Source organism: Anopheles moucheti, chromosome X (genome assembly GCF_943734755.1).
Source record: "Anopheles moucheti chromosome X, idAnoMoucSN_F20_07, whole genome shotgun sequence".
Lineage (NCBI taxonomy): Eukaryota > Metazoa > Arthropoda > Insecta > Diptera > Culicidae > Anopheles > Anopheles moucheti.
This window is the reverse complement of record NC_069142.1, coordinates 1,704,813-1,731,008: the sequence shown is the minus strand read 5'-3', so window position 1 is coordinate 1,731,008 and position 26,196 is coordinate 1,704,813. Positions and strand designations below refer to the sequence as shown.

General features: G+C 45.9%; 1 protein-coding gene across 1 annotated transcript; it reads left to right on the top strand.

Annotated features, from left to right (window-relative positions):
- Positions 1-549: 549 nt before the first annotated feature.
- LOC128307369 (F-actin-monooxygenase Mical) lies at positions 550-25,899 on the top strand. The gene is given in 13 exon segments (XM_053045172.1): positions 550-846; positions 942-2,397; positions 2,503-2,954; positions 4,665-4,913; positions 6,019-6,472; positions 6,475-6,537; positions 7,583-8,439; positions 16,939-21,771; positions 22,530-22,746; positions 22,830-22,917; positions 23,008-23,312; positions 23,388-23,587; positions 24,811-25,899. Coding segments are annotated over 13 exon segments (9,474 nt in total). The 5' UTR covers positions 550-552; the 3' UTR covers positions 24,817-25,899.
- Positions 25,900-26,196: the final 297 nt, after the last annotated feature.

Genomic DNA, 26,196 nt, shown 5'->3' with positions numbered 1-26,196 from the left:
AGAGATATCAGTTGCAATACTACGTGCGCTATCTAAATCCTTAACCTTAGACAGAGGCCATCCTCTGTGGGAAGCGTATTTGGTAAGGGTGATATACCTGCGCACATGGCATCGATCCGACTGATTGGACTGAAAGGTGTTCAAACGCGAAGATAACGCGTCCTATATTCCATAGGGTGCTTGTGTTCGCAGTGAATCACAGTGACACAAACGCGAGTGCTTCTGCTTTCTGGATGAAAGGGCCAATCAGCGCACAATCAACTCCCCCAACGAGTTATATGTTTATAAATACTTGCTTTAGAGTGAATATTTAAGATCTAACCTCGATTTGTGATCAATATTTCCACCTCTTCCCAAATCCTGTTTGCTCACTAACAGGTCAAGATCAAGTCTAAATCTACGTCTGAAGTCTAAATCCGCCATGTTTTTTTTGCTGCAGCAAAATTTTCATTTTTCTTTTTGTTCTTTCTCCGTTGCAGAATTTAAACCATCACAGACACGATGAGTGAGGAATTCATCGTTGACCATGAGCGGGCCGCAATGGCTACAGAAATGTTTCTACATTTCTGTGCCGCAACCACAATGAAACAGATCCGGGGCCTATACTGGAACATGCTGGACACTATCGGCCTTCGGCCGGGCCCGTTAAACGAGTTCTACCCGAAGTTGAAGTCGACGATTCGTGACTGGCGAGCGCAGGCATTGTTCAAGAAGTTCGATGCCCGCGCCGCCCAGAAAGTGTACAGCAAGGGCAAGGCCGCCAGCAACACACGCGTCCTGATCGTCGGTGCGGGCCCGTGTGGTTTGCGTACCGCGATCGACGCTCAGCTTCTCGGTGCCAAAGTGGTAAGACATCCCGCCGGAGACTAAATTCCCCAGAAATCCTCGTACATTATTCACCGGCGCTAATGAGTGTGCTTCCCCTTTTTGGTTTTTTTTAGGTTGTGGTGGAAAAGCGTGACAGAATTAGCCGTAACAACGTTCTGCATCTGTGGCCATTCATCATACACGATCTAAAAGCGCTCGGTGCGAAAAAGTTCTACGGCAAATTTTGTGCCGGTTCGATCGATCACATCTCGATACGGCAGCTGCAGTGCATACTGCTGAAGGTGGCCTTGCTGCTCGGCGTGGAAATGCACGAGGGCGTCTCGTTCGTGAAGGAAATCGAACCGGGTGACGGGTACGGGTGGCGCGCCTCCGTTTCGCCGGAGGATCACGCCGTGTCGCACTACGAGTTCGATGTGCTGATCGGTGCCGACGGCAAACGCAACACGCTCGAGGGCTTCCAGCGCAAAGAGTTTCGTGGCAAGCTGGCCATCGCCATCACGGCCAATTTCATCAACAAGCGCACGGAGGCGGAAGCGATGGTGGAGGAGATTAGCGGCGTAGCGTTCATCTTCGATCAGCCATTCTTCAAGGCGCTGTACGAAAAAACTGGTTGCGATTTGGAGAACATCGTCTACTATAAGGACGATACGCATTATTTTGTGATGACGGCGAAGAAGCATAGCTTGCTGCACCGCGGTGTAATCATAAAGGATCTTAGCGATCCGGCCGAACTGCTCGCACCGTCCAACGTGGATAAACCGAAGCTGTACGAGTACGCACGGGATGCAGCGAATTTCGCCACCAAGTACCAGATGCCGAACTTGGAATTTGCCGTCAACCATTACGGCACACCGGACGTGGCCGTGTTTGACTTCACCTCCATCTTTGCCGCACACAACTCGTGCAAGGTGACGGTGCGCAAGAACTATCGGCTGCTATCCTGCCTGGTGGGCGACAGCCTGCTGGAACCATTCTGGCCGACCGGTTCGGGTTGTGCAAGAGGCTTTCTGTCCAGCATGGATGCAGCGTACGCGATCAAACTGTTCGCCAATCCGAAGAACAGCCTGCTGGCGACGATTGCCCAGCGGGAATCTGTGTACCGTTTGCTGGGGCAGACGACGCCGGAAAATCTGAACCGCGCCTTCGGTGCCTACACGCTGGACCCCTCGACACGCTACCAAAACCTCAACAAATCGTCCGTACAGATTGTGCAGGTGAAGCATCTGTTGGACACGGACGATCTGGTGCTGTTGGAGCAGACGTTCTTCGATAGCAATGCCATCGCTTCCAGCGTTACGCCCGCTACCGAGCTGCCAATCAAGCGCAAGAGGCGCACAGTCGATGTGGTACCGCTCGGTGCCACGCTGCTGCGTTGGCTCAAGTCGCAACTGAAGGATAGCGGGTTTGTGCAGGAGTTGAACGAGCCAGGGGAATGTTTCACCAACGGAAAGGTGCTTTGTACGCTCATCCATCGCTACCGGCCTGATTTGGTTAATTTAGAGGAGTTGACCGACTTCAGTGCCGATGTGTGCAATGAACATGCGTTCAATATTTTCGAAAATCAATTGGGTGAGTTATTGTCGTCCGTGTTAGCAAGTTATTTTATTTCTGTATCGAGATAATAGGAGTTATGTGTTATTAATTCTTTGTTTCTTAATATTTCATGGCTGTCAGGCATACCACGTGTAATGTCTGGCCAAGAGTCAGTAACGTTATCGGGCGTCGATCCAAAGGTGTGGCTAAACTATCTCGAACAGATATGTGACGTGTTCCGTGGCGAGATACCGCACGTGAAGCACATCAAGCTGGATTACGCCGAGTTCAAGCAGAAGCAGGAATCCAATGTCGATGCCTGGGCGAAGTTGGGACGTATGGCCGCGGTCCAACGTATGGCAGCGATCGCTAGCGGTGTCCGACCGCCCGATGGCGATCCCGGCACGAAAGATACCGTTCCGGTGGCAACATCGTCCGCTACGTTTGCGTCGCGTGCCAACGCGAAAAACTACTACCATCCGAATGCGGAGGAGGAACGGTACAAGCGGGGCCACGGCGGGGTTGCCTCGCCACAGAATGATACGATGCGTCGTATGCGCAAGCGCCGTAGCAACGAGAAGTCCGGCAATATCGTAAGTATCGATAGCGTGCGGATATTTCTCATCTCCATCTGTCTTAGTTACTTTGCTTTTACGCCACCGTTCACTCGCCTGATCGGGTACAGTCGGTTCCTGCAGCACCAATCTTAGCCAACAACAACAACAACAACAAAATAATAAAATGGCTTTGATAAAATACCGTGACGGGCCAACCATACTGATATCGAATGTTTCCAAACGTTCGTACCAGTCGAAATGAAGTTAGAAGGATTGCGCCTTACTATCTTCGGGCGTCATTACTATCTACCGCATCATCGTCCATAGTCGTATCGACTTATTCGTCTTCGGGTAGCGTAGTTAATGTTGTTATAGTTAAAACGTTTTTTTTAATTAAAACTATTTTTTATACACATTTTTATTTACTTGAAAATAATCCCAAAACCAATCAACATTTAACGTAGGTTCCGTAAACGCTGGTGCTTTCTTTTATTGTTTTTTAAATGCATTTGTGTTTTCTCTGCAGCAATACAATTTTGTTCTGACTTTTTATATAACACATTTCGTATTTCAAATGTTTTAAATTTCAATAATCATAGTTATAATTGTAAATATATATTGTTTGCTTGACCGTACTTGTATTTCTGTGGACGATGATGCGTTGATAAGTTTGGCGACTATTTATAGGTTGATTATATTGCACATAATGTATGTTTATATGTCACATATTGTTTCATTCATAACTATTCAAACTCATAACCAAGTATAATAGTATATGATGCGTATTGCTTTAAAAAGCATTAATTATAGGTTAAGTTTCGAACGAAATCTAGTTTTCCCGCTTGTACAGTAGCGCATAACAATGTATATCATTCCGTGATCGATTAACAACATCCTTGCATGTTTATTTGTCACATCTTGATCATCGCCGTGACCGTGAAGAGACAGCTCAATCCTACATTTGCAAATTAAATGACTGTTGAGGTAGCGCTATGTAGCGTCACAACCGGGTTGTATCATAACTGTTGTCGCTTGTTTTTATATATATATATTTTACATTGTTTTAAGCTTCTTCCTATTAGCGGTTGTTTCGGTTTTGTGTTGATTTTCCTTGTTTCGGTCCGAGTATCATTGCATGTAATAAATTGTGAATAGTTTCATATATAAAACAAAGAGTTCGAACCAAAATTCTTAATATATACAATGCAGTAGCCAAGCCACCATAATTTAATAAACTTTCATTCGCTAAAATCATCCATAATGTTATTCTTCCAACGTCCATTATCGGTAAGCATACCGGCACTCACCGTTTAGTTGTAACATTCCATGCACGGCACACCAACCATCATCTGCCCAACTCACTCACAACAATTAACACAAAACACTAAAAAATGTGAATTAGACAACTACAGCTGTGTACAGTGTCAGTAATGTTATTCAGCGAAACGGCAAACCTTCTGTATTCAGGCTTCGTCGACATCGTACTCTGCACACTACTCTCAAACAAACAGTCGTATCGTACTCCACCAAAAACCCCTTGCTGTGCTGTTTCACATATGTTGGACGGAAAAATGATATCTCGTTCCAATTATTACCCGCGTCGGGAATCGTCAGAACAGAAATCAAAACCTGTGGATGGGGTGTGTCTTGTCGCGGTCCCGTGTCGCATCTATTCATCTTGGCCATCGCCATCGCTGTGGCTTTCCTTATTTTTCTTCCCTTCTTTCTCTATCTTAATCATCACAGGAGGAGCGGACACGGCGACTGCAGGAAATAGAGGCGAATCGGCTCGACCGTCAGTCGAAGCGCCGGGAACAACGCGCCCAGCAAACGCACAACTTCTATAAGAGCATCCACATGCTGCAAGCGAACACGTTGCTACGCGAAAGCGATAGCGCTGGTGCGTTCGAAGATTATTCGCTCTACCTGTACCGCCAGTCGGCACCGGAATTTAACGATCGTGTCCGCGAGCTCGAGTTGAAGCTGCGCTATCCCGTAAGCCTTTGGAACACCCCCGTTTTGTTTTGACGTGTTACCATTTTGCGAGCTGTTTGTTACGTGTTTAACCTTCTTCCCGTTGAATGATGTTCGGAAGGCTTCGCGCGCGGCAACCGATTACCCTAACAATGCCCGCACTCTCACAAAATTGGCTGGCGTGTTAGTTGTACCTTTTTCTGCTCTACCTAAACAGCGTTGCATCCCGTCGAACGTGCGCTTTTGTAAAGCGTAGCAGACAAATCCGCTGAACGTGTGTTTTTGTGTGATGTTTATGCTGTTGTGATCTAGTTTGTGTTCTTCTAATCGTTCTCGTGTTGCTGTTTCCGATATGAAAGGTCACCATTCGAGATGGCCAAAGAGATGTCAAAAGACTGCTAAAATTAATGCTTATAAACATAAAATTGGAACTCGCGGAGTTCCTTGAAGCGCAGATATTGTTCTACAAAAGCACTGTATAGAGCAACATCTCTTTGCAAAAAGGTGCACAAAGATTTGCTCGCAAATGTCGAAATAAAATGTATTAATAGTGAAATGAAAAATCCTCCCTCTTCCCATTGACATTGACTAATATTATTCTACCTTCTTTCCAGAGTAATCTGTCTACTAAACCCCTCCCTCTAATGAATGAAAAGAAATGCATGCTTTTTTTCACTTATCAATTAATAACCCAAATATTGCTGACTTTTTTTCTATGTTTTTAGATTTCCCCTTTATCATTTCCTTGCATGTTGCATGTGTTATGTCTACAGTCCCATCCATTTGTTGACGGTTGCTCATTATTCGCTAAGTATATGTGGTGGCAAAACTGAAACATTAGTGGTGCTTCTGGTAATGTAGCGAAAATACCCCATGTGTTTAATTTGGTTCACCGACACGTACCACACGAACACGTCCCCCATACACTTATTAGTTGATGCACATATGTTAATATAATCGTTATTATGTAAACTTGTATACAACGCAACACCAGTCACATTGAAACTCTAGAACAACAAGGCCTTACAGTATACATGGATCTAATGGGAGGAAGTCAACGATTCCCCATTAGTGTGAAGTAATCTATTCGATATCTACTAATTCCAACCTGTTTTACCTTCGGTAGGATCGTGAACGGGGTCTAGCAGCAGCATATCCCCGCGGATTAAACGATGGCGATCAGTTCAGCGACCGTGTCCGGTCGATGGAGCAACGGATCGATGGCAAAGCGGTGCCGGTAGTGGAAAAGAAACCGAAGGATTTACTGCGTGCAATCGGTAAGATTGACAGCAGCGACTGGAACGTGAAGGAGATCGAACGCAAGATCGAACTGTCCAAGAAGACGACCGATATTGGCAAAAGCCGTGAACGCGTACCGAACTGGAACCGGGAACAATTTCTGGCCCGCCAAAATCGCTTGATACAGCCGCAGGACGACGAAAAGTACAAGGAGATCGACAGTTCACTGAAGGCGATCGACAAACAGCTGAAGGAGGGCCACAATCTCGATCTGGGTGAGCGGGGCAAAAATAAGGTCGCTCTGATTGCTGGCCAGTTGCAAACTACTAAACAGGCCCAAGCGAAACATCAACAACAACAGCAGCAACAGCAACAACAGCAACAGGTTCAGCAGGCTCAAAAATCGGTAAGTGATTTTATCAGCGTACTGTGCAGTTATTTGATTTATAATTTAAATTATGACACTTAAATGACAATTAAATTACCATTATTGTAGGGTATGGGCACACTCCGGGGTTCGGTATTGGGAAACACGGGGTGGCTGGTATCAACCGGTGGAATTGATAGTCTAAGAACAGACGGGAATAACATTGGTTGTTACACGTGCCAAACGGAAACATTATTATAAGATCAGACCACCCCGGATATAAGAATCGAAAAAATCGGAACATTAACAGCCAGAGAACGCCTCATAGTGTTCAAACTTCTTAATCTGTCAAGAAGTTTCAAAGGAATACTAATAACTGAGCGTCTCGTGAACAAAAATAAATCTTTAAATTCTACAGCTTCTACAGCTTTTACTACATCGGATTTGCGGTTTTATTTCCACCTCGATATGCCATACAATACGTCATGCAATTAGTAATGAAGATAATTTTTGTAAAAATTAATGGTAGAATCTTTAGATTTTCTTTGGGAATTTTGGGTTTTTAGGTTAATTATCAGGTTACATTCATTTCATTCATTCATTCATTTGATTTATTTCATAATGGGACATAGTGCTTATTTACAATAGGTAGATTTGATCGGTGCCGGATTTTTCCTTAACGCGATGGTTGGAGGTTTTGTTGAAAAATTAATTAATGTGTTAATTAAAATTAATCCACATTGGTGACGAATACGTAAGAAGAGGTCTGATTAAGGATTTGTACAAAAGTAGCTTATTTTTGATATTCACTTTAGAGTTCCTATTTATAAACGGGTAGAGGATTCTAATGGCTACAAAGGATTTGTGCTATTAATTAACTTCTCTTCGATATGTTTTTGAAACGTAAGTTTTTTTTATCTAAAACTACTCCTAGATATTTAACGTTGTTACTCCAAGGATTAGTGTTGTTGGTGATGGGGAGTGTACGGGTTGGAAGTATCAGGTTACAATTTCACAATTTGTAAATTCTAGACATTCTTTACAATCCTCTAACACACATCTTGATACTTACAGAACCAAAAAGCGCTGGTCTTGACGGCAAGCGGTGTAGCCGAGAAATGTCACTTCTGCAAGCAGCGTGTCTATTTGATGGAAAAAATTTCCGCAGAAGGATTAACGCTGCATCGTTCCTGTCTGAAGTGTCATCACTGCCATACGATTCTACGCCTCGGTTCGTACGCGTTTGATCTGGACGATCCCGAGGGACGGTTCTACTGTACGCAGCATTTTAAGCTGCCGGCAAAATCACTCAAACCAACCTCGCGCAAATCACAGCCCAAGTCGCGCATCGCAGGCCCTATTATTGGGCGTGTATACGATGCAAGCGATGCGGGCGTTCGGGTCGGTACAGTCGGTACGATTACAGCCACGCCAGAGCAAGGTGCGTCCACGGTGGACTATCTCGCTCGCAACAGAACGCCCGACAATGATGATTCGGATGGTGAAGCGAATATGGAGGTGATCGATGAGAACGAATGGACCGACCGTAACTTTGGTACCGAATCAGAACTCTCCGAAGCGGAGCTGTCCAGCTCGGACGAATCGGACACGGACAGTGAATCGGATTATGAGGAAACGGCAGGTTCGCCACTAGGCGCACAAACGCTGCAGCTGGCATCGGAATGGATCAGCGACAAACGGTTCTCGAATATGGTCGATAGTGATGCCGACTTCTACAGCTACTCCAGCGAAGGTAGGCTTGACATAAAGCGCGTGCTACAGTAAGAAAAGTTCTATTATTAAATCTTCTCTCATACTGTTGCAGACGATGATGCAGATTCACAAACGGAGGGTGAAGAGTTGGCCCGTGCTCGCGAGATGCGCCGACAGGAAGTAAAACTGATGCCGCCACCCACACTTCCAACCGATACCGAAACTGAGGTAAGAACGATTCGTCCTTGTCCTTGAACAATGACCATGCTGTTCCCGTGTTCTATTTTCCCCCTATTCCTAGCACAATATAGCAGGACCTTTTTTTTAAACGCAACTCACGGTGGTATTGATTCCCCTGTTGTGAATTGGATGCCTGTTCAGCTTTGTAGGTGATAAACCGAGGATAGACGAATATTACAAACGTTTTTCTTTTCGTTTTTCTTTATTCACTCTCTGCGTGTAAACATTCTCCTTTCCCAATTAAATTCAACGCATCACGCCCTTTGGTGTGGCCCACACCATTCCCATTACCATACTGATCATATTCTTATCAGGTCGCCACCGTACAGAAAGTTTGCGAGAGTAAATTCAGTGAGGCGCCGAACGTGGTGTCGGCCCCTTCGGTGACGCGCAAAGCGCCGGAAGAGAGCGTCGAGGATCGTGCGATTAAGGAGCGCATGCTTAAAAAGCTGAGCGTGCGCGAACAGTGGTTGCACGCACAAAGTTCCTCTGCTGACCATGGTGAATCGAAATTAGCGACAACAGAGGCAGCAACAACCGGTGGAAGTGATGCGGGCAAAGTCAAAAGTACCTCCTTCTTCGGTGGGCTCATGAACAGCTTATCCACACTCATCAAACCGAAATCACAGAACTCACCACCAGCAAGCACACCATCCCCACCTCCACAAAAAGTGTCTCCACCGGTGTCACATACGCTTGTTTCACGATCGTCATCACTTTCATTGCCTGTCGCAACACAATCGACTTCGGGATGTACTGTCACGGCAGGTTCTACACCACCAGCCACTGCGAACATCGGTACAGGTCACTACCAAGCTGCTGTTCCACCGTCTCCAAAACCATCGATGAAGGGTGAGAAGATCGTACCACCGTCCCCGGTGGGATCGGTAAAACATTCAAAAACCATACCGACGTCATCACCGACGCCATCGCTCAAAAAGCATCGCAAACATATCAAATCGGATGCTTCTCCGTCACGCAACAGCGAGCGGGAATTCGAACGGTTGGTACAGGACTCTACCAGTCAGCTGTCTTCCTCCCCGCACAGCCAACGTTCCGGGTCCGTTCTGAGCACTGCTAGTCGGTCTAGCCGACAGCGTGCGACACCGACCAAGGACACGCGTGACGATGCCGATGAATTTCTACGTCAGATCAAGCAGGAACAGCTGGAAGCAGAAAAGCGTTCCAAAAAACAAGAAGCGAAAAAGTTCAAAAGCAACATGCAATCGATTCGATCCGCCGTTGATGGAGGGCCCAAGGTGGTTGGAGTTAAGAGCGAACAGGATGTGGCGAAGTTCTTCGCGGAAAATCAAAAAGCTCAGGCAACTAAGAAACCTAAACAGCTTCCGAACAAAGACGTAACAGCGCTGCAAGCGAACAGTTTGGCTCGTTATTTCCCGAGTAGCTCCGGTGCGAAGACTAGTACCACCGGTACACCGTCGTCGGTGTCGAGTGTGGAAGGTTCACCCGCATTAGGTCGCAAGAAGCCGAGCGAGGTGGACCTTCTGAAGTATTTCGGACCAGCCGGTAATGGTAAGTCGAATACATCCTCAACGCCACCGTCGTCGGTAGTGTCACCGGTCATTTCACGAAAGAGCAGTATTGAATCACCTGGACCATTACGCAAAACGATTACCAGCGCCACTTTAGCGCCTAAACCACCGGTTGTACCTTTACCGCCGAAGAAAAATATTCTTGCCTTCCAGCCGATTAGAAAATCGAAAACCGAAGTCACTATACAGGCGGTGGAGCCAAAAAAGAATGTTCTCGCTTTCCAACCGAAGGCACTACCTAAAGCGAATACAACACCGAAACCCTCAGAGTCTCCCAAGATGGAGGCAAAGAAGATCACTCCTTTGTCCACAAGTGCCAAGAAGACGCCACTAATCGATCCAGACGAGCAGCTGTTTGAAGATCTTCTTCAAGATGTGAACGATGAGCTGGTTGAAACGTTTGATACGATAGTGGAAGAGTCAAGATCGAACAAATCGAGTCCAAAAGAGACGAGAAAGAATAAAGCACCGGCTACCGGAGCACGCAAGCAATCTCCGAAGAAATCCAAGAAACAAACTGGAGGTGCCCCTTCTTCGGAAGTAAAAGCCACCACCGCCACGGGCCAAGCTGTGCCTAAAATGACCATTAAAAGGCCACCGTTTAAAATAACGATACCAGTCAAGATGCAGGAAACACTCGAGGAAATTTATCTTGCCAGCCTGTCCAAGCTAGACACACGATCATCCTCACTGATTGATCTTACCAACATCACAACATCGACGGAGACGGTGGAAGCATCTGGTAGTAACATTGTACCAACACAGTTAGGTAAAGTTTTGGAAGAGCCTGAGCAGGAGACGCGTCAAAAGTCGAGCTCGCCATCGGCAGCGAACTCCTTTTCCGCGGCCTCCCGTAATGGCGACAGTGTTGAACTTACTTTGCAGCCCTTTCAGGCCCCCCAGCAACAACAGATGCAGCAAACGCCGAAAGCACCAGCGAACCGGCAAGCGAAAGATGCGAAAGCGATGCCGATACCGCCAGCGAAGGCCACGAGGAAGGAGAACAGCATGTCGACGATCCCAACAACAGCGAAACCGGCAACAACGACGACGCTGGAAGCGAAGTCGGTGAATGGTCCATCGGCAGTGGCAGCAGCAAGTCCGAAGGGTGGCAGCCCGGTAAGCTTGGCAGCGAATCAAGCCACTCCGCCATCGGTTGGAACGCCAGCAGCTTCGAGGAAAGTTATTTCTAGTGTGCAGATTTCGTTGAAACAATCGGCACCAGCTATTCCACAGGAATCGAACACTAAGCAGCGCGATAGTACATTAAGCACCGATTCGTTGAAGGTAACTGCTACGAAACTTCCCATCTCGGTGCAGACGAAACAAACAAACGATGTAAAGCAAAATCCAACACATAAGAATGTGACATCGAAGGCGCTTACGCAGAAGATTGAACCGATAGCTTCGCAACCCGCTGTTAAATCTGCTTTCACGCCTGTGTCTAAGGATCCGTTGTCTCAGAAATCTATCTCCATGCTAGAGTTGCACCGTACGCCAACAGTGAAGAAACAGGAAGAGAAGTTAGATGCACCCACCACTATTTGCAATGGTTTTGCCACACCTATTGCAAAGAGAAAACAACAGCCTGCAGTAGATAAAAAGGCGAACAAACCAGTACCAAGCAAGCAAGACTCTTCTCCCGATGTAAAGCATCAGAAGACAGATGGAAGTAAACCAACCAAACCACAAGTGCAATGTACTCCACCACCGCAAGAGTTGGACAAGTGTGTGGAAAATGTCTCCGACAAAAATCTTACCGATGGAAAAGGTGTCCCGCCTGCAACTACACCGACGCCACATGCCCGTTCTCGTACACTCTCATCTGACGAACAGTGCTTTGAAGAACTTCGCAAAAAGCATGAAGCTCTTTTTGCCAACCAGCAAAAGGAACAACCACAGGAAGTTGCAAAGCTTCCTACACAACCAGCTGTCGCTAGCGTAACAACGCCAAAAACGCTCTCGGATGTGCGCAATTCGCTTATGGCGGCACAACCCGTTGCCAGCGTAACAACCACATTGGAAATGGACGAGCGTATTGATCCCCACTATCGAGAGGGTATCAATCAGCTGATGATGGAATTAATGCCAGGTGTTGCGCTTGATACGGATGTACCAATACCAAAGCAGCGCCAAAAATCCTCTTTCCACAAAGAGCTGCAAAAGCTTCAGCGAGCGAATTCCAACGCGGTATGTGGCCCATCAGCCGAACCGCCGAAACCTACGCCAATTGATAACACCGAATATAAGATGGAAGTGATCCGTACGGCAAACACTGTTAAGCCTATCGGTTCGGATAAACGACAAGGAAGTGAAGAAAAAATGCAAATACGCCTGGAGCGCTCAACGCAAATTAAGGAACAGTATGCGAAACCAACAAATGTGTCCTCTGTGCCATCCAATGCAGTCATTAGTAATGCCAAAAAGCAAACCTTTATTATGCCAAACGTACCTTTGGATATTGATAAACATCAGGGTATTCTAAGTCGGGATACAGAGCCCTGTAAGAAGCAAGAGATTAAAGACTTTGATGATTTGTTGGAAAAAATTGATGATGAAACCGCTGCGACTGTGGATATTGATTTAGACGAGCTGCTATCTGACGCTGACGCAGTACCGAAAAAGAATGTCATTAGTGCTGCACTTCGTGAAACTAAGATCTCGGAAAGAACACCAGAAGTGTCTAGAGCGGATAAAAAGGGTCAAGTTAAGATGGAACCGAAGACGTATGGAGGAACAAGCAGTAAACGTATGGAGACTGCTGCTTCGTCTAAACCGGTAGGCAATGTCAATGCAAATAGTAGTGTAAATACCAGCTCAAACCGGCTGTCGGAAGCAAAGTTGAACGAAACTATCTCACAGTTAACGGAAAAAATGAGTCAAACTCGTAAACCCGGCAAATCAACTTCATCTCAGCGACAAACTGAGACGGAACATTCGAAGGATATGTTCACGAGCCTGTTCAACACCACCGATGCGTCTCAAACGGATTTGGACTTGTTCGAAGAACTGTGCAAGAAGGAAGATCCAGAACCGAAGCAAAATCGATCCGATTTGGTGGACAGTTCTACCATCGCACGATCATCAGGATCGCCCACTGCTGCCATTATGCCCGATGTGATCAGCTCCACGAAGAAGTCTTCCATCGAGGAACCGAAGGTGATGAAGATTCTCGAATGTTTGGACACACTTAAGCAAGGCAACAATGCATCGATGAAAATGGACAATGTTATTCCAAATGTAATGCCACTGGTAGTGCCACCTCAAGAGATACAGGTGTACACGCTCCATACATCACAGGAAGAGGAGAAAGACACTCAACCCCAACCTTCAACGCAGGGTATGTCGGGCGATTACGCACACATCCTTAAGGATATAACGTCCGGACTGGTAGGAGCAGATTTTGCAGCACCGGTTGTGTACGAGCCGCCAGTACGTGAGGAACCAACTCCACGAAAGGAAAGACACGACTTCCAGGCATACAAACAACTGCTGGAAGAAAAATCGTCCCGCGAGGAACCGATCCCGATGACTAGTGGCGTTACAGCGGTGGTTGAACCACAACCACAGCGTCCCCTTCGGCGCCAGAAGAAATTCGATCGTACCGATACTGCTTCACCAGTCCGTGCGTTCGACAACTCCATATGTATTGATCCTTGGCGTGCACGAAAATCGGCCAGCATTGAGAACATCGCAATCGAGCAGGTGTTTGTGAAGCAAAACGATGCGGTAGTGGACACGTTCTTTGTCGTGCCAGACACAAGACAGCAGTCCGCACAACGTTCGTCTAAATTACGCCGTTCGAAATCGTACGACCGGCTCGCAGTGCCGATGAGTGGCCAAAGACGCGGTTCTACGAAGCAGAAACAATCGCTCGAAGAATTGCGTGACTTTGGTTACGATGTGGAGCCATCAGCTCGGTCACGCCATTTGGTTGATCCAAGACTCCGGCACATTGAGCTCGATCTTGGTTCGGATGAAGAGCTTGCGAGTCTTCGCGATCACCCTGCAAGACGCTGGCAGACTAGTGCTAGTAAATTCCGCAAGAACAAGTCAATGACGGACGTGGCGACTGGGCGATCCGCACGTGGGAAAGATACACGGGCAGTAGAGCCACCGAAGGTGGACATCGATCGTGAGTCACCAAGACCTCGCACGACAGATTTCTCCAAATGGGAAGCAATTCTCGATAGAGGAGTCACGTATTACGAGGGTGGAACGAAACCGAAACCGGACATCAAAAGCTTGGAGAAGCGAATCGAAGATCTGGACGTGCGCCGTGCTCGTCCGTTGCGTCGGAAAGCGATCCCGAAAGACTACGATCCAGACGAGTATGTGCCACGGATCAATCGCCGTGGAGCTGATCTGTATGAATATCCCGATCCAACTCTTCCACGTGATTACGATCCGGAAGAGTATGTGCCAAAGCCTGCCCGCGCCCATGCTCTCCCATCGCCTCCTGGCCAGCCTCTGCCACGTTCGTATGACCCGGATGAATACATCCCAAAAGCGAACAGGCGTGAACCGCCCTGTTACGAAGTCCCGGTTGCGATACAGCGTACCCCGGCGAAATATTATAAGGACGCGTACTACCCGTCAGATGAGATGCCCGTCCATTATGCGGGACCTTCAGTGCCTCTTGGTCGATCCAAAACAGCAACACACGTGCCAACAACAAGTGCAGCAGCTCCAAGCATGACCGCTGGAGGCAGAGGAGGATACGAACGTGAACCTCCATCGCGTGATATTGCACGCTCGCAATATTCCCGCCGATACGATGCAGAGGATCGTCACATCGTTGATCGTAGCCATAAGCTGCACGAGAAGACGAACAAATTCATACGCACACAGCTGACGCGGAATGATCCGAATCCCTATATACGTGAAATGATTGAGAATGATAGCGACGACGATTACCACTATCCCACGACTAGTGGTTATCACCATCAGCGACCCGCACTGGCCAGCACCTCAAGCAGTATGGCGTATGGAACTGGATCGACGTACGGTAGCTCTGGAGCAGCCGCTATGAGTCGCATCCAGACCAAGGCGATCACACAACCGTCACGCATGCTCCAGTACAGTGGTCGCAAAGAATATCCGACGACCACGACCATATCTGGCACTGGTAGCCGATCAGGTGGCAGCACCTACGACCATCGTCGCCGTGGTGGTGGTGGAGTGGATCCATCGCGTACACGTGAGAACTGCAATATTTCGTAACGCTTGACAGGTGGAGCGATCATTCTCTACGACTGTCCCTGCCAGTTACAAACCTCCCATATACCTGTTGTACTGCACACTTTTCCGGGCTTTTGATAGAGCATTACCACCATCCCACAAACTCACCATTGGACAAAGCTGTTAATGACATCGCAAAAGCACCATTTTTGCTTCACCCATTATTCCTTGATCGTCGCGTCCGTTTACTGTACGCCTTTCCCAACTACCCACACTCATTGGATATCATTGGCGGGATTGGCCACAATGCCCGTCAACAATCCAACGTCGATCACGTGTTTGTATGTGTCTGTTTGAGTGTGTGTGTGTGTGTTTGTGTCTATTTGCATATCATATCAAATCGATCGAGAATGTCCCGTCGTGCCTAAAAAACAAAACATCTGCTCCAACCATCCATCTGTGTGATAACTTCACAAAACAAAACCCCAAAAAGTACAACTCACATCAACTCTGCCAAACTCTGCCCAATACTCTTTCGAAACCTAACAATTGCTACGCCAACCAAAAACGAAGAAGAACAATTGGCCAGTGTTTTGATCTCTTATCTTCGACTACCTAAACCTAATTGTCCACCTGCTGTTACTGTACCTGGGTACGATTTGATCGTGTTTCAAATCTGGCTAATATTCGAATAATGAGCGACAGAGAGTGAACGAACTCGCACCCAACTTATCCACAACCAACTGTTTCCGCGCGCGCGCACACACACACGCACATTGTTTCATCTCTGCTGATAGCACTTGGGAAGATAAAGCCCCCCCCAAGAATCGTCAAGAATGTTGAGAAAAAGAATTCGTGCGAAACTGACGTACTCTCGGAGGTAATCTTTGCTGTTTCGGTGTGACGATGTTAGTTGTGTTTATTTATGATTTACCTTATTTTTTTGTTCCTTTTTTTGTTTCAATATATTTGAGTTCTTTTTTATCTTTATGCGACCATTCTGCTGTTATACCTAACATTGTTTTGCAACTGTGCGTTCTAATCAGTTCATTTATAGTTTGCGTTTTATTCTTTGTTTTGTTCTTTTGATTCTGATTTTTTTAATGTTAATTTCATGCTTATCTTTCATCTAAGAGATTTTTTTTAAATATTTCATTATGTTTTAAAATTATAAATTTTGTAATAAAGACAACAAAACCTTCTTATATCATATAGAACAATTTCCTTAATTTTATTTTGGGACGCTTGCTTTTGTGAAAATTGTTTCAATAATTGCTGCTTCCAACTCAGTTGCGACAATAAACGGATATTTGTTCGTCCGTACCAAAAATCATCAAAATTAACCAGATCAGGAAAAAAGGAATGGTTTTACGATGCGATTAAATCGTACCCCAATTTTCCTTTGTGGCCTACCCTGTCATCGACAAGTGTTTTCCAGGAGTGTACTAACAGAAAAACAATCAATTTGCGCACTGGAAAAATTATACCGGACTTTGTGCTTTGTGCACCCTAATCGTTGCGATCTTGCAAAACTAATGTTGTTTTTAACAAGCAACCACTCGTTTCTTGCTCTGCTGCTGTGTGAAAATCGTATCGGGCATTCGTTTCAGCAACGAATACAAAATAACCAGCTCTGTAGCGCTAATATTGTGCCCCGATGTGTGTTATCTTTAAAAATTTTCAATGTTATCCGTACCGTTGTGTCGAATGTTGTCCGAATATACTAATGTTCTTTCACTCTTTCACCTTCCAGGGTGCTTCCGATTCAGAGGTGAACTCAACAGAAATATCGACGGATTCGGAGTTTGATGATGAGCAACCGCAGCGCGTACCGCCCTCTTTCCATCTGGAGTTTAAACCATTAGTGGAGGTTGATCCAACGATAAAGCTAGTCCAAAACCGAGCACCATTGGCTGTTCCGCGACCCGGGGACTACGTACTGAGCAAAACAGCTAGCACGGAAGGTATTGCATCGAAGAAGAGCTTGGAGCTGAAAAAGAAGTACCTGCTCGGTGAGGGTACGACAGGGCTAGGCATTCTCAAGTCAGGCTCTGCATCGGCACTTGATTCCAAGTTTAAATCGTTCCACTCGAACATCACCGAATGTCAGAAGCTGCTCAACCCAGCGGCACAGATAAGCCCCACTATGCAGACGTTCCTCAAGAACAGCACGACGAACCAACCGTCCGTCGAAAATCGAACACTGGAAGAAGCTCCGGTAGCGGTACCATCCCTGCCCGCGGAGTCGGTTAATGATACAGAGAAGGAGAACCTGTACGAAGGCAAGCGAACCGTTGCACTGGGCAATGTTAACAGTAGCAGTAGTGCATTGGTTGGTGCAAACAAGCGATCATCACTTATAGAAACTATCAACACCACGCTGGTAGAGAATAAGCTGAACGAGATCAAATCGAACGAAAGTTTCCCGATGCCAGGGAAGGAGGAACAGAAATCCGAACAACCGAGTGCCACCGAACAGCAGTCACAGTCTCAGAACGCATCCCCTGTTACGAAGGCAAAGCATCAGCAGATGGAAAACGATAGCGTCGGCAACGGTCATCTAGATCATTCAGCCAAGCTACGAAACAATATTAACAACAACAATAACAACAACAGCAACAACCATAATAATAATAACAACAATAACAACAACAATGATGATGAAGTGATGGAAATCATCGATCTGGTCACGCCGGAAAAGGTGAAGGATTCTTCTCCAACCCATCGGGATATGGCGGCGAATGAGACAACGGGTGCCCTGGAGCACAAGTACATAACGAACATGAAGCACGCGTACATCGATCTAACGACTGATTCGCCCAACTGTGATCGTTCGCTGGTAGAGACGACGCTCGACTTCAGCATTGCGCCGTCGAAGATGGGTAATGAACGGCCCACGAATTCGTCGGCTGTGCCGGATATCATCAGTAACATTCGGATCGATAGCAACGAGAACAAGATAGAGCAGCACGCAACGAACGGTGTGGCGAAGCAGAAGCTCACCGATAAGGTGACTCCTCCGAAGCAACCGAACCCGGAACAGGCTCAGCAGCAGGGAGAGGACGGCTGTCACGAGACCACGCTGCAGGTGCCGGACGTACCCTGGACGAAGGAGGAAGAAATCGAATCCGACAGTATATCGGAGTCGGGATCGAACAGTAGCGAGATCAGCAGCTCCAGTAGCACCAGCAGCAGTAGTAGCACATCGAGTGTTGAAGATATTCCACACTTCATTCTGGATTCTACTACCAGCCCGGAAACGCAAAACGATGAGCGGTTTGTACCGCGGCTGGAAGTGCGTGATGCCACCGGCGAGCTGATGCAGATCGACAGCTTAATGATCATTGACGGGCGTTACATCGGTGATCCGGAGGATTTGAAGTTGATGGAGAAGCTTCCACCGGACACGCAGATAGCGGCACAGATGCTGCAAGCGGAAATTAACCAGGATAGCATCAATACGATTATAGAAGGCTGCACACCGCATGCCGATACAGATGATGAGGGTGGCCAAAACCGACACCAGCCGCGCGATAAAGATGGCAAGTTGGAAACGAAAAGTGATACAGAGGAGGGAGAATGTGCCAGCACACCGACACCTGGTCCGGCGAAGCCGGATGCGGTCGATGAACCGATGGTTGCGCCCCTTTCCAATTTAGTATCGCAACGGAATCCATGCTTTATGTTTGATTCGCGAAATGAAAACAAAATCGACACATTGAAGAACATACCGTTCGTGCTGGATGCAGATCAGCGCAATTCATTGCAGAAATCAATGCATTTAAATTTGACCCAGCACAAACCAGCAGTGGACGGTGAAACGGACACGGAACAGACACCGATGGCGGGTGATTTGACTGCCGTTAAATTGATCTCCTCTCCAACGGCAGCTGTTGTTGGGCAAGGGTACGCGAAATCTGCGCAGGATGCCGATTCCGACTCTCAGGACGATACGGAAGTTACGACACAGAACAATCTTACCGAAACGGAACTGTCCGACTGGGCAGCGGATGATGCGGTGTCGGAGAATTTTGTCGATCTTGAGTTTGCGCTCAACTCGAACAAGGGCACGATACGCCGAAATCACAAAACGAAACATTTTCGACTGCAGAAAAAGCTGCCCAGTAATAATGGGGACGGTGCGTCGTTACGATCGGTTCCGGATCGGTACGCGTCGACAATGCCGCCGCGCAATGGTATCACCGCCACGGAGGATGGAATTATACGAAATCTTGCACTGGAGGACATCGAGTTTATGGATACCGGTTCGGAGGAAGAAAGTTGCATCGAAACGTACTCCACCACCAATCGAATGATGTTGAAGAACCGTGGCTACATGGAAATAATGGATCCATCGGTGGAATCGAAACGGACTATCTATCCACCGCCACTAGTTCCGTTGAATCACACGTACGGCGCTGCACAGCCTAAGCTGGTGGAAGCCATCAACAATCAAATAACCGGTCGACAGATGGACTACATCGAGCAGGGTTCGTATCTGCTCGCTAATGATGATGCCAAAACGCCGATGAATGAGGAACCTGTCGGGAAGATTACTTTCTCTGTCCTGGCTGCCGCTGCTAACCAATCGCTGAAGCTGGGTGAACCGGCATGCTCCGCTGAGAGTGCGCATGACATCGAGGAAGACAGCTTACTGCTGGTTAGCTCCTCACAAGGTACGGCCACCGCTACGGCAACGAACAGTACCGCAACCAACGAAAGGAGTGATGCGTTAACGATGGTAGCAGCGCCCAGTGCAGCTGGACACGATTCGGAAATACACCCGAATGTACCCCCAACTGGTGCTGGCAGCAGTGGACGAGGTAGTGCTACTTCGATTAGTTCTTCGCTACAGCATGCTGGGATTAATAGCAACGGTCATAACGAACCGGAACATACGAACAAATCAAATTCACGCTCGCGAGATGAAAGTCCTGTAAGGAAAATATCGGTAGAGTCTTTGTCCGGCAAGCGCAGCAGTCTGGAGCGTAAAGACGTTCGGAAGGATTCACTCAAAAGCATCGAGGACATTGGGTATGAGAAGTACGTGAAACGGTTGCAGCAAAAGATCCAACAAATCAGCAATGCGCGTGATTCGCTGGAAGTGAAGAAGAACAAGCGAAAGTCTTCCAAAGGCGAGATGGTGCTAACGTTGTCGGAAGCCGATAAGGAAACGGAAGAGCAAGAACTGGATTACGCGAGACCATCCAACAAGCAGGGTGAGAGTTCTCCTCCGGGCCAGACGGAATATTTCCCCTCAAGCTTTACGCCCGAAAATCTGAAGTTGAACGTGTTCTCCGTCGAACCGGAACCACCGAAGAGTGTGGAGAAGAAAATTGAGGAGATCACTAAGGAGCGCGTTAAGCAGAAGGATCTCATACATGATCTAGTCATGGATAAGCTGCAAACGAAGAAGCAGCTGAATGCGGAGAAACGTCTCAACCGTAGCCGTAACCGTAGTAACGTTCTAGTCGGTCAGATAACATCGTCTAGCAATAGCAATGGTACTGGTGCAACGGTGGACACTGTGGTCGATTCACCAACAGCAACCACCGGTGATGGGCGTGAACTTTCCACAAACGTTAGCTTCCGAACGGGCGTTGCCGGTACGCTAAAGGAGATGGAACGAAGTCCGCTTGCCATTAGTAACCAGACGAACGTGTACAGTGGGGCAGTGTCGATGCGCACTCTACCACCGTCCGTAGTGCCGGGCATCAAGCCAAGCACCACCAGTGCCTGCGACGCGTTGAAAGAAAATATTGGTTTTGCGAATGGTAAATCCCAGGACCTCCACGGTAGCATTCTGACACCCGCGTACCAACAGCAGCTGATAACGCCCCGTGCCGGTGCGAACCTTGTCGATCCGGAACAACCGATGACTACGGAACAGCTGCGGGAGGAAGCACGGTCGCGAGCACGTCTTAAATCTAATCAAGATTTGGGTCTGTCGCCCGAAGATCGGCTACTGTTGCTGCGCAAAAAGTATCACATCACGATGCGCGGTCTCACGGACGACGACGATGCCGATGCGGATCCGAACAAATCGGACGACGCGAAATGCAAGGACCAGCAGCGTACGAAGCTGATCACGTCCAAAAGCGTTAACGATGTGTCGATGCTAAAGCAACATCAGCCGAGTGTCACCCCGCATCGGCACAATCTTCATCATTACTATCTTCAGTCGGGTTTGCTTGTAACGAGCACCGTTGCAAAGGCAGACCCGACTACCCCCGCCGGTGGGGAACTCCAGCATAATCCGCCCAAGCAGCTGAACGATTACATCTCCGATCCAAACCTGGTCCACAGCGGTACTATCGAGCAGGATACTGGTAGCGAGGTGCGTCTGCGTACCCGCGGCAAGCGCAAGGATCGGGAACGGCGCAAGAGTATTATTGAGAAGGTGTCGGAATTTTTCAACGGTCGCAAAAAGGCGGAAGGAAGCAAGGAAACCTCACCAACGAAGGACCGGCCCAATCTGCTTAGTGCCAACGGTGGTCCGTCCGATCCAACAGCGGGCACCTCCAGCACCGGTGGTGGAGGATTTTTGCGATTTAAAATCTCACCAAAGCTTAAGGACAAATCAAAGGTACGTCTGTTCGGTTAGAGTATTCTTGGGGTGGACATATACAAAGCAGGTGGATCTGGACGCTTTTGAATGGAAGACAAGCATTAACCTGATGATGGTGGTGGTGGTGGCATCTGGAAATATATATAGATACGTTAAACGTCATTCATGTTCGCTTGTTGGTTAGAAACATTTGATCATTTTCCTTTGTCTGCGTTTCGTTTCTCTTCTCCACAGTCATGCTTTGATATGAGGAACATTAGTTGTGGTGTAAGCGCTTTATTAGTTTTTGTTTTTCATTCTTGCATTTGGTAGTCTGGTTTGCATTGATTAGTTACCTTTGTTATGATTGCTAGTTGCAAATGCATGCGATTTGTTTAGTAACTAATATACATATTTTAAATGCAAAGCAATACCTTCGACGTTATAATAATAATTATAATTAATAATTAATCCCTAATTAACTAAAGTTTTCCAATATTATCTCAAATTCTCAATAACTTTAACAATAACTTCATTAACCGTACTTTTATCTGTTATCTAACGCATCCAGTGTTATTTAATCATTTGAATATGTTGTTTTACCAGTTAAAGTTACTAATACCCATAGCAAATTTGCTGAATAGTCACGAAAAATTCTTAGCACTGCACACAGTAGAAATGAGTAATGTTAACAAAAAAATTCCGTTTGATTTGTTACCAAAATTTAGTAGAAAAATTAACAGAACTATATTAATTCAACTCTCAAATCATCTCTTTACCGAATGCTGTGGAAGCAGACGAAAGAAAGTTCGCCGTACGGGAGGTGTGCTTCCGATGACTGCCTCAATAGCAACGGATCGAATGGTTTGCCAACGATGGCCGTCTCACCCGTAACACCTGGAGCGGTTGACATTAATCACCACAACAGCTATACACCGATTGGACGTAAGGAAGCGGAAGAACTGGAACCACCACCGATTCCACCGCTGCCGTTAAACTATGAGCGCTCTGACGGTAGGTTGAAAATTGAATTTCCCGTGTACATTATTCGTTTGCCGAAACTAATTAAATTATTTGCCTTTACCTACACCAAACAGACGAAGCGGGTGCCGCCAACGAATCGAAAAACGAATTGAAAAAAATACGTGCAATGTCGAAAACATCGAGACAAGCGGAATTGAAAAGGTACGGCAAAACATAAAACGAATATAAAATACCATATTCCTCAACGTCATAGACAGCAGTAACGAATTATGCATCATTATTTCACCACAGACTGAGAATTGCTCAAGAGATACAACGAGAACAGGAAGAAATAGATGTAAAGATCAAAGATCTGGAAACGCGCGGCGTCGAAATCGAGAAGGAGCTTCGGGGCGAGAGTGAAACTCTCAAGAAAACGGCCGCCAATTCGGGTGCTAACGACGACGGACTGGTGAAGGAATGGTTGGATATCATGAGCAGCATCACGCGGCTAAAGGTGCGGGACGATGAGCTTAGCATACGGCAGCAGGAGCTGCAGCTCGAACATCGGCACGCGCAACTAAAGGAAGAGCTCAACATGCGGTTGTCATACGGCAGTGCGTACCCTTCTCCGTCACCTCGGTCGCAAATGTTCGCCTGAATGTGTTTTAATGTTATTCTCCCTTTTGCAGAGCTAGATAAGAACTCTTCTGACGTTGCTGCCGAAGGGGCCATCCTGAACGAAATGCTTGAAATCGTTGCGAAACGGCAAGCGCTGAGGCCATCGCCCGACACCAAAGCGACGGCTGCAGCTGTCGCAGCGGTCGCGGCCGGTGCCAGCTTATCCAAACCCAACCCAACCTACACTGCTCGGATGCCTAAAGATACAGATGTAAGCATAATACGCCATTTTACTTCCAAATTTTCTTCACTTTTCATTTGTATCCTTTTGTTTGTGGGTTGCTGCTTAGTAGCCGTCACTCTAACAACATCACACTAGAGTTATACATTAGCGTTGATCGTTTGTATAAAGTTTAGCTGCATGCTGCATGCTATTTTGAAATACACCATTATTTTCTTAATCGGCACCACAACGTCAAGAGGGCTTTTTGGCCTTCTTTGACTGCAATTATTCTCTGTAGCGGATGCTAACATGATGCACTATAGATAATGCAACACACAAATAAACGAACGATACGAGAACATTAATAAGCAGCATTGATGCATACGGTTCCTTATAAATCTTTTTTCCTGTACATTATGCCCCAAGAGTGTGGTATATAAATAACAATAAATTACATTAATCATTATAAATTTTGTTTTTCTTTTTGCACTAACATGTAACGCATTACCTGTTTTAGTGATAGCACAGTTTTGGATAAAATATATTTATTTTTAACAGCAATTATAGTTTCTGTATTTTATTTTAGTCGTTTAAGTTTTGTTTTTGTAATGCACTGTACCATGTTGCACAATTAATGTTTAGTGCCCAATTTGTTTGTTTTATGTTTTTTTGTAATACACCAATACTAAATAAAATCGCACCACCTGGGATGATATTTTAAAACTAATGCTAAGGAAGATTAAACGATTCAGTTTTCCTTCATTGAATGGACGATATTTTGCTCCTGCTGCCCGCTGTTTAGATAAGAATATATTTGTATTATTTCTGTAATGTAAATCACTACTAGCACATTTTTTCGTTCATCTCTATTCATGTTATGGATTTATCGATTATTTTTAATACTTTCAATAAAGAAAAAAACAAGCATATTTTTCATACAAACAAGATATGTAGAATGATATAGCTTATAAGCAGTAAAGATGAATATTATTTGATTGTTAAAAATTCGGATACAATACGAGACATTTTTTATGTAGTTCTTTCATGAATTATTTATTAAATATATCGGTAAAAACTATATTGATGTATAAACGTAACGTAGAAGTCGGCAAAAAGCGTGGTAACAAGCTTCTGATTTGCATGGGAAGTTGTATCAGGTCAGTAAATGCTTTCTTTTTAACTACAATCACACAACAACCAAAGACTATATTCCCATTAAGACATAACAATATTTAAATGCTATTATACATTTATTCTTTTCCTATTTCTAGATATAAATTTGCGACCTGGCATTTGTGAGGCAGTAAAATCGGAAAATGTGTTATTTTTGTTCGTCGGCCCAATAGATTGATGACGGTGACCAGAGCCTTCGTACAGCCGCGATAGCTATTCTACACGCATCGTTCGCAACTTCAGCTCAACTTCAACTTCTCAGTGCTGGTGCTTTTTGAATATTTGTTGGAGCGAGGAGGCGTTTTTTTTTTCCTTTAGCATTAAAAAGAACCAAAACACAGTGTAAATTTGTAAAATCTTGCATATTAGTTAAGGGAACACAATGTGACAGAGAGATAGACTCGTTTCGCACGGTAGAAACGGTGTGATGTTTCAGCTGGGATAGGTTATATCCAGGCACTGGACGAACGATACGGCACAGACGAACGAGAACGAAGCATAGAAGATAACAAAAACCATCCGAGGGTAGATGTACAGCAGTCGAACACACGTTCAAGCACAGGGTAAAATTTGTTGTTGTAAGATACACACAGGGATATATGTGTTTAAAAACGAATAGTGTCACTATAGGGGAGAATACTCCTATTTGGGACGATAAAAAACAAACAAAAATCCACAAAAAAACATTAGCACACGAACGTGTTGTGTGGGTCAGGAATTACCTATACATGGAGAGGGATGGTAGATTTTTGGATTTTGTTTTGTTCTGCTCAGCTCTTATACAGGTTATTTAGCTAAACGGCCTGCGACCAGGTCGCCTGCCCGCCATATATGTTGGCTTACTAGAGACTTATCTTTATTGCGCGCAGCCGCCAATCGGACATTGTCGTGTGTGTTTTAGGCGCTTGTTTCAGTTTCATAATCTTGTTTTCGTTTTTCTGCTTTCTACTGTACGGTTCAATTTATTTTTGTTTCTTGAGTTGTTCTCTTCTACTTCTTGCTTCTCAGTTTGATGAAGAATTGAAAGGGTTTTTGTTTTCGTTAGGAATTTTTTTGATTGTGCACATACAAACATGAACAAGTAGGGATAATTAGTAGCCGCTGAAGTTTGCTGACATATTTATTTTAAACGGTTTTGTTTGTTTAAGCGATTGTTTTGAATACAAGCTTCGAAAGATGTTTATTTAGGACCTGTAGCACGTTCTGAGACTGAGGAAAGAAAACTGTGGATATATTTCCCTTTTTGTGTGTTAAAATCTGTCTGGTTTGTTTTTTATGTGTTCCGTGAATGTAAATTAACATAAAATTAAACTCGCCAGTGATTCTGAACGAAACACCTTCGTTCATCGATTTCGAACATCTATAAACTAAACGCACACTACGGATTACGTTTGCATTCTTTGGCTAGTTAAGATGTTCAGTATTAAGAAAATGCTGTACGCCAAACACTAAACCCTGCTCCAACACACTTCTACCGAAAATAT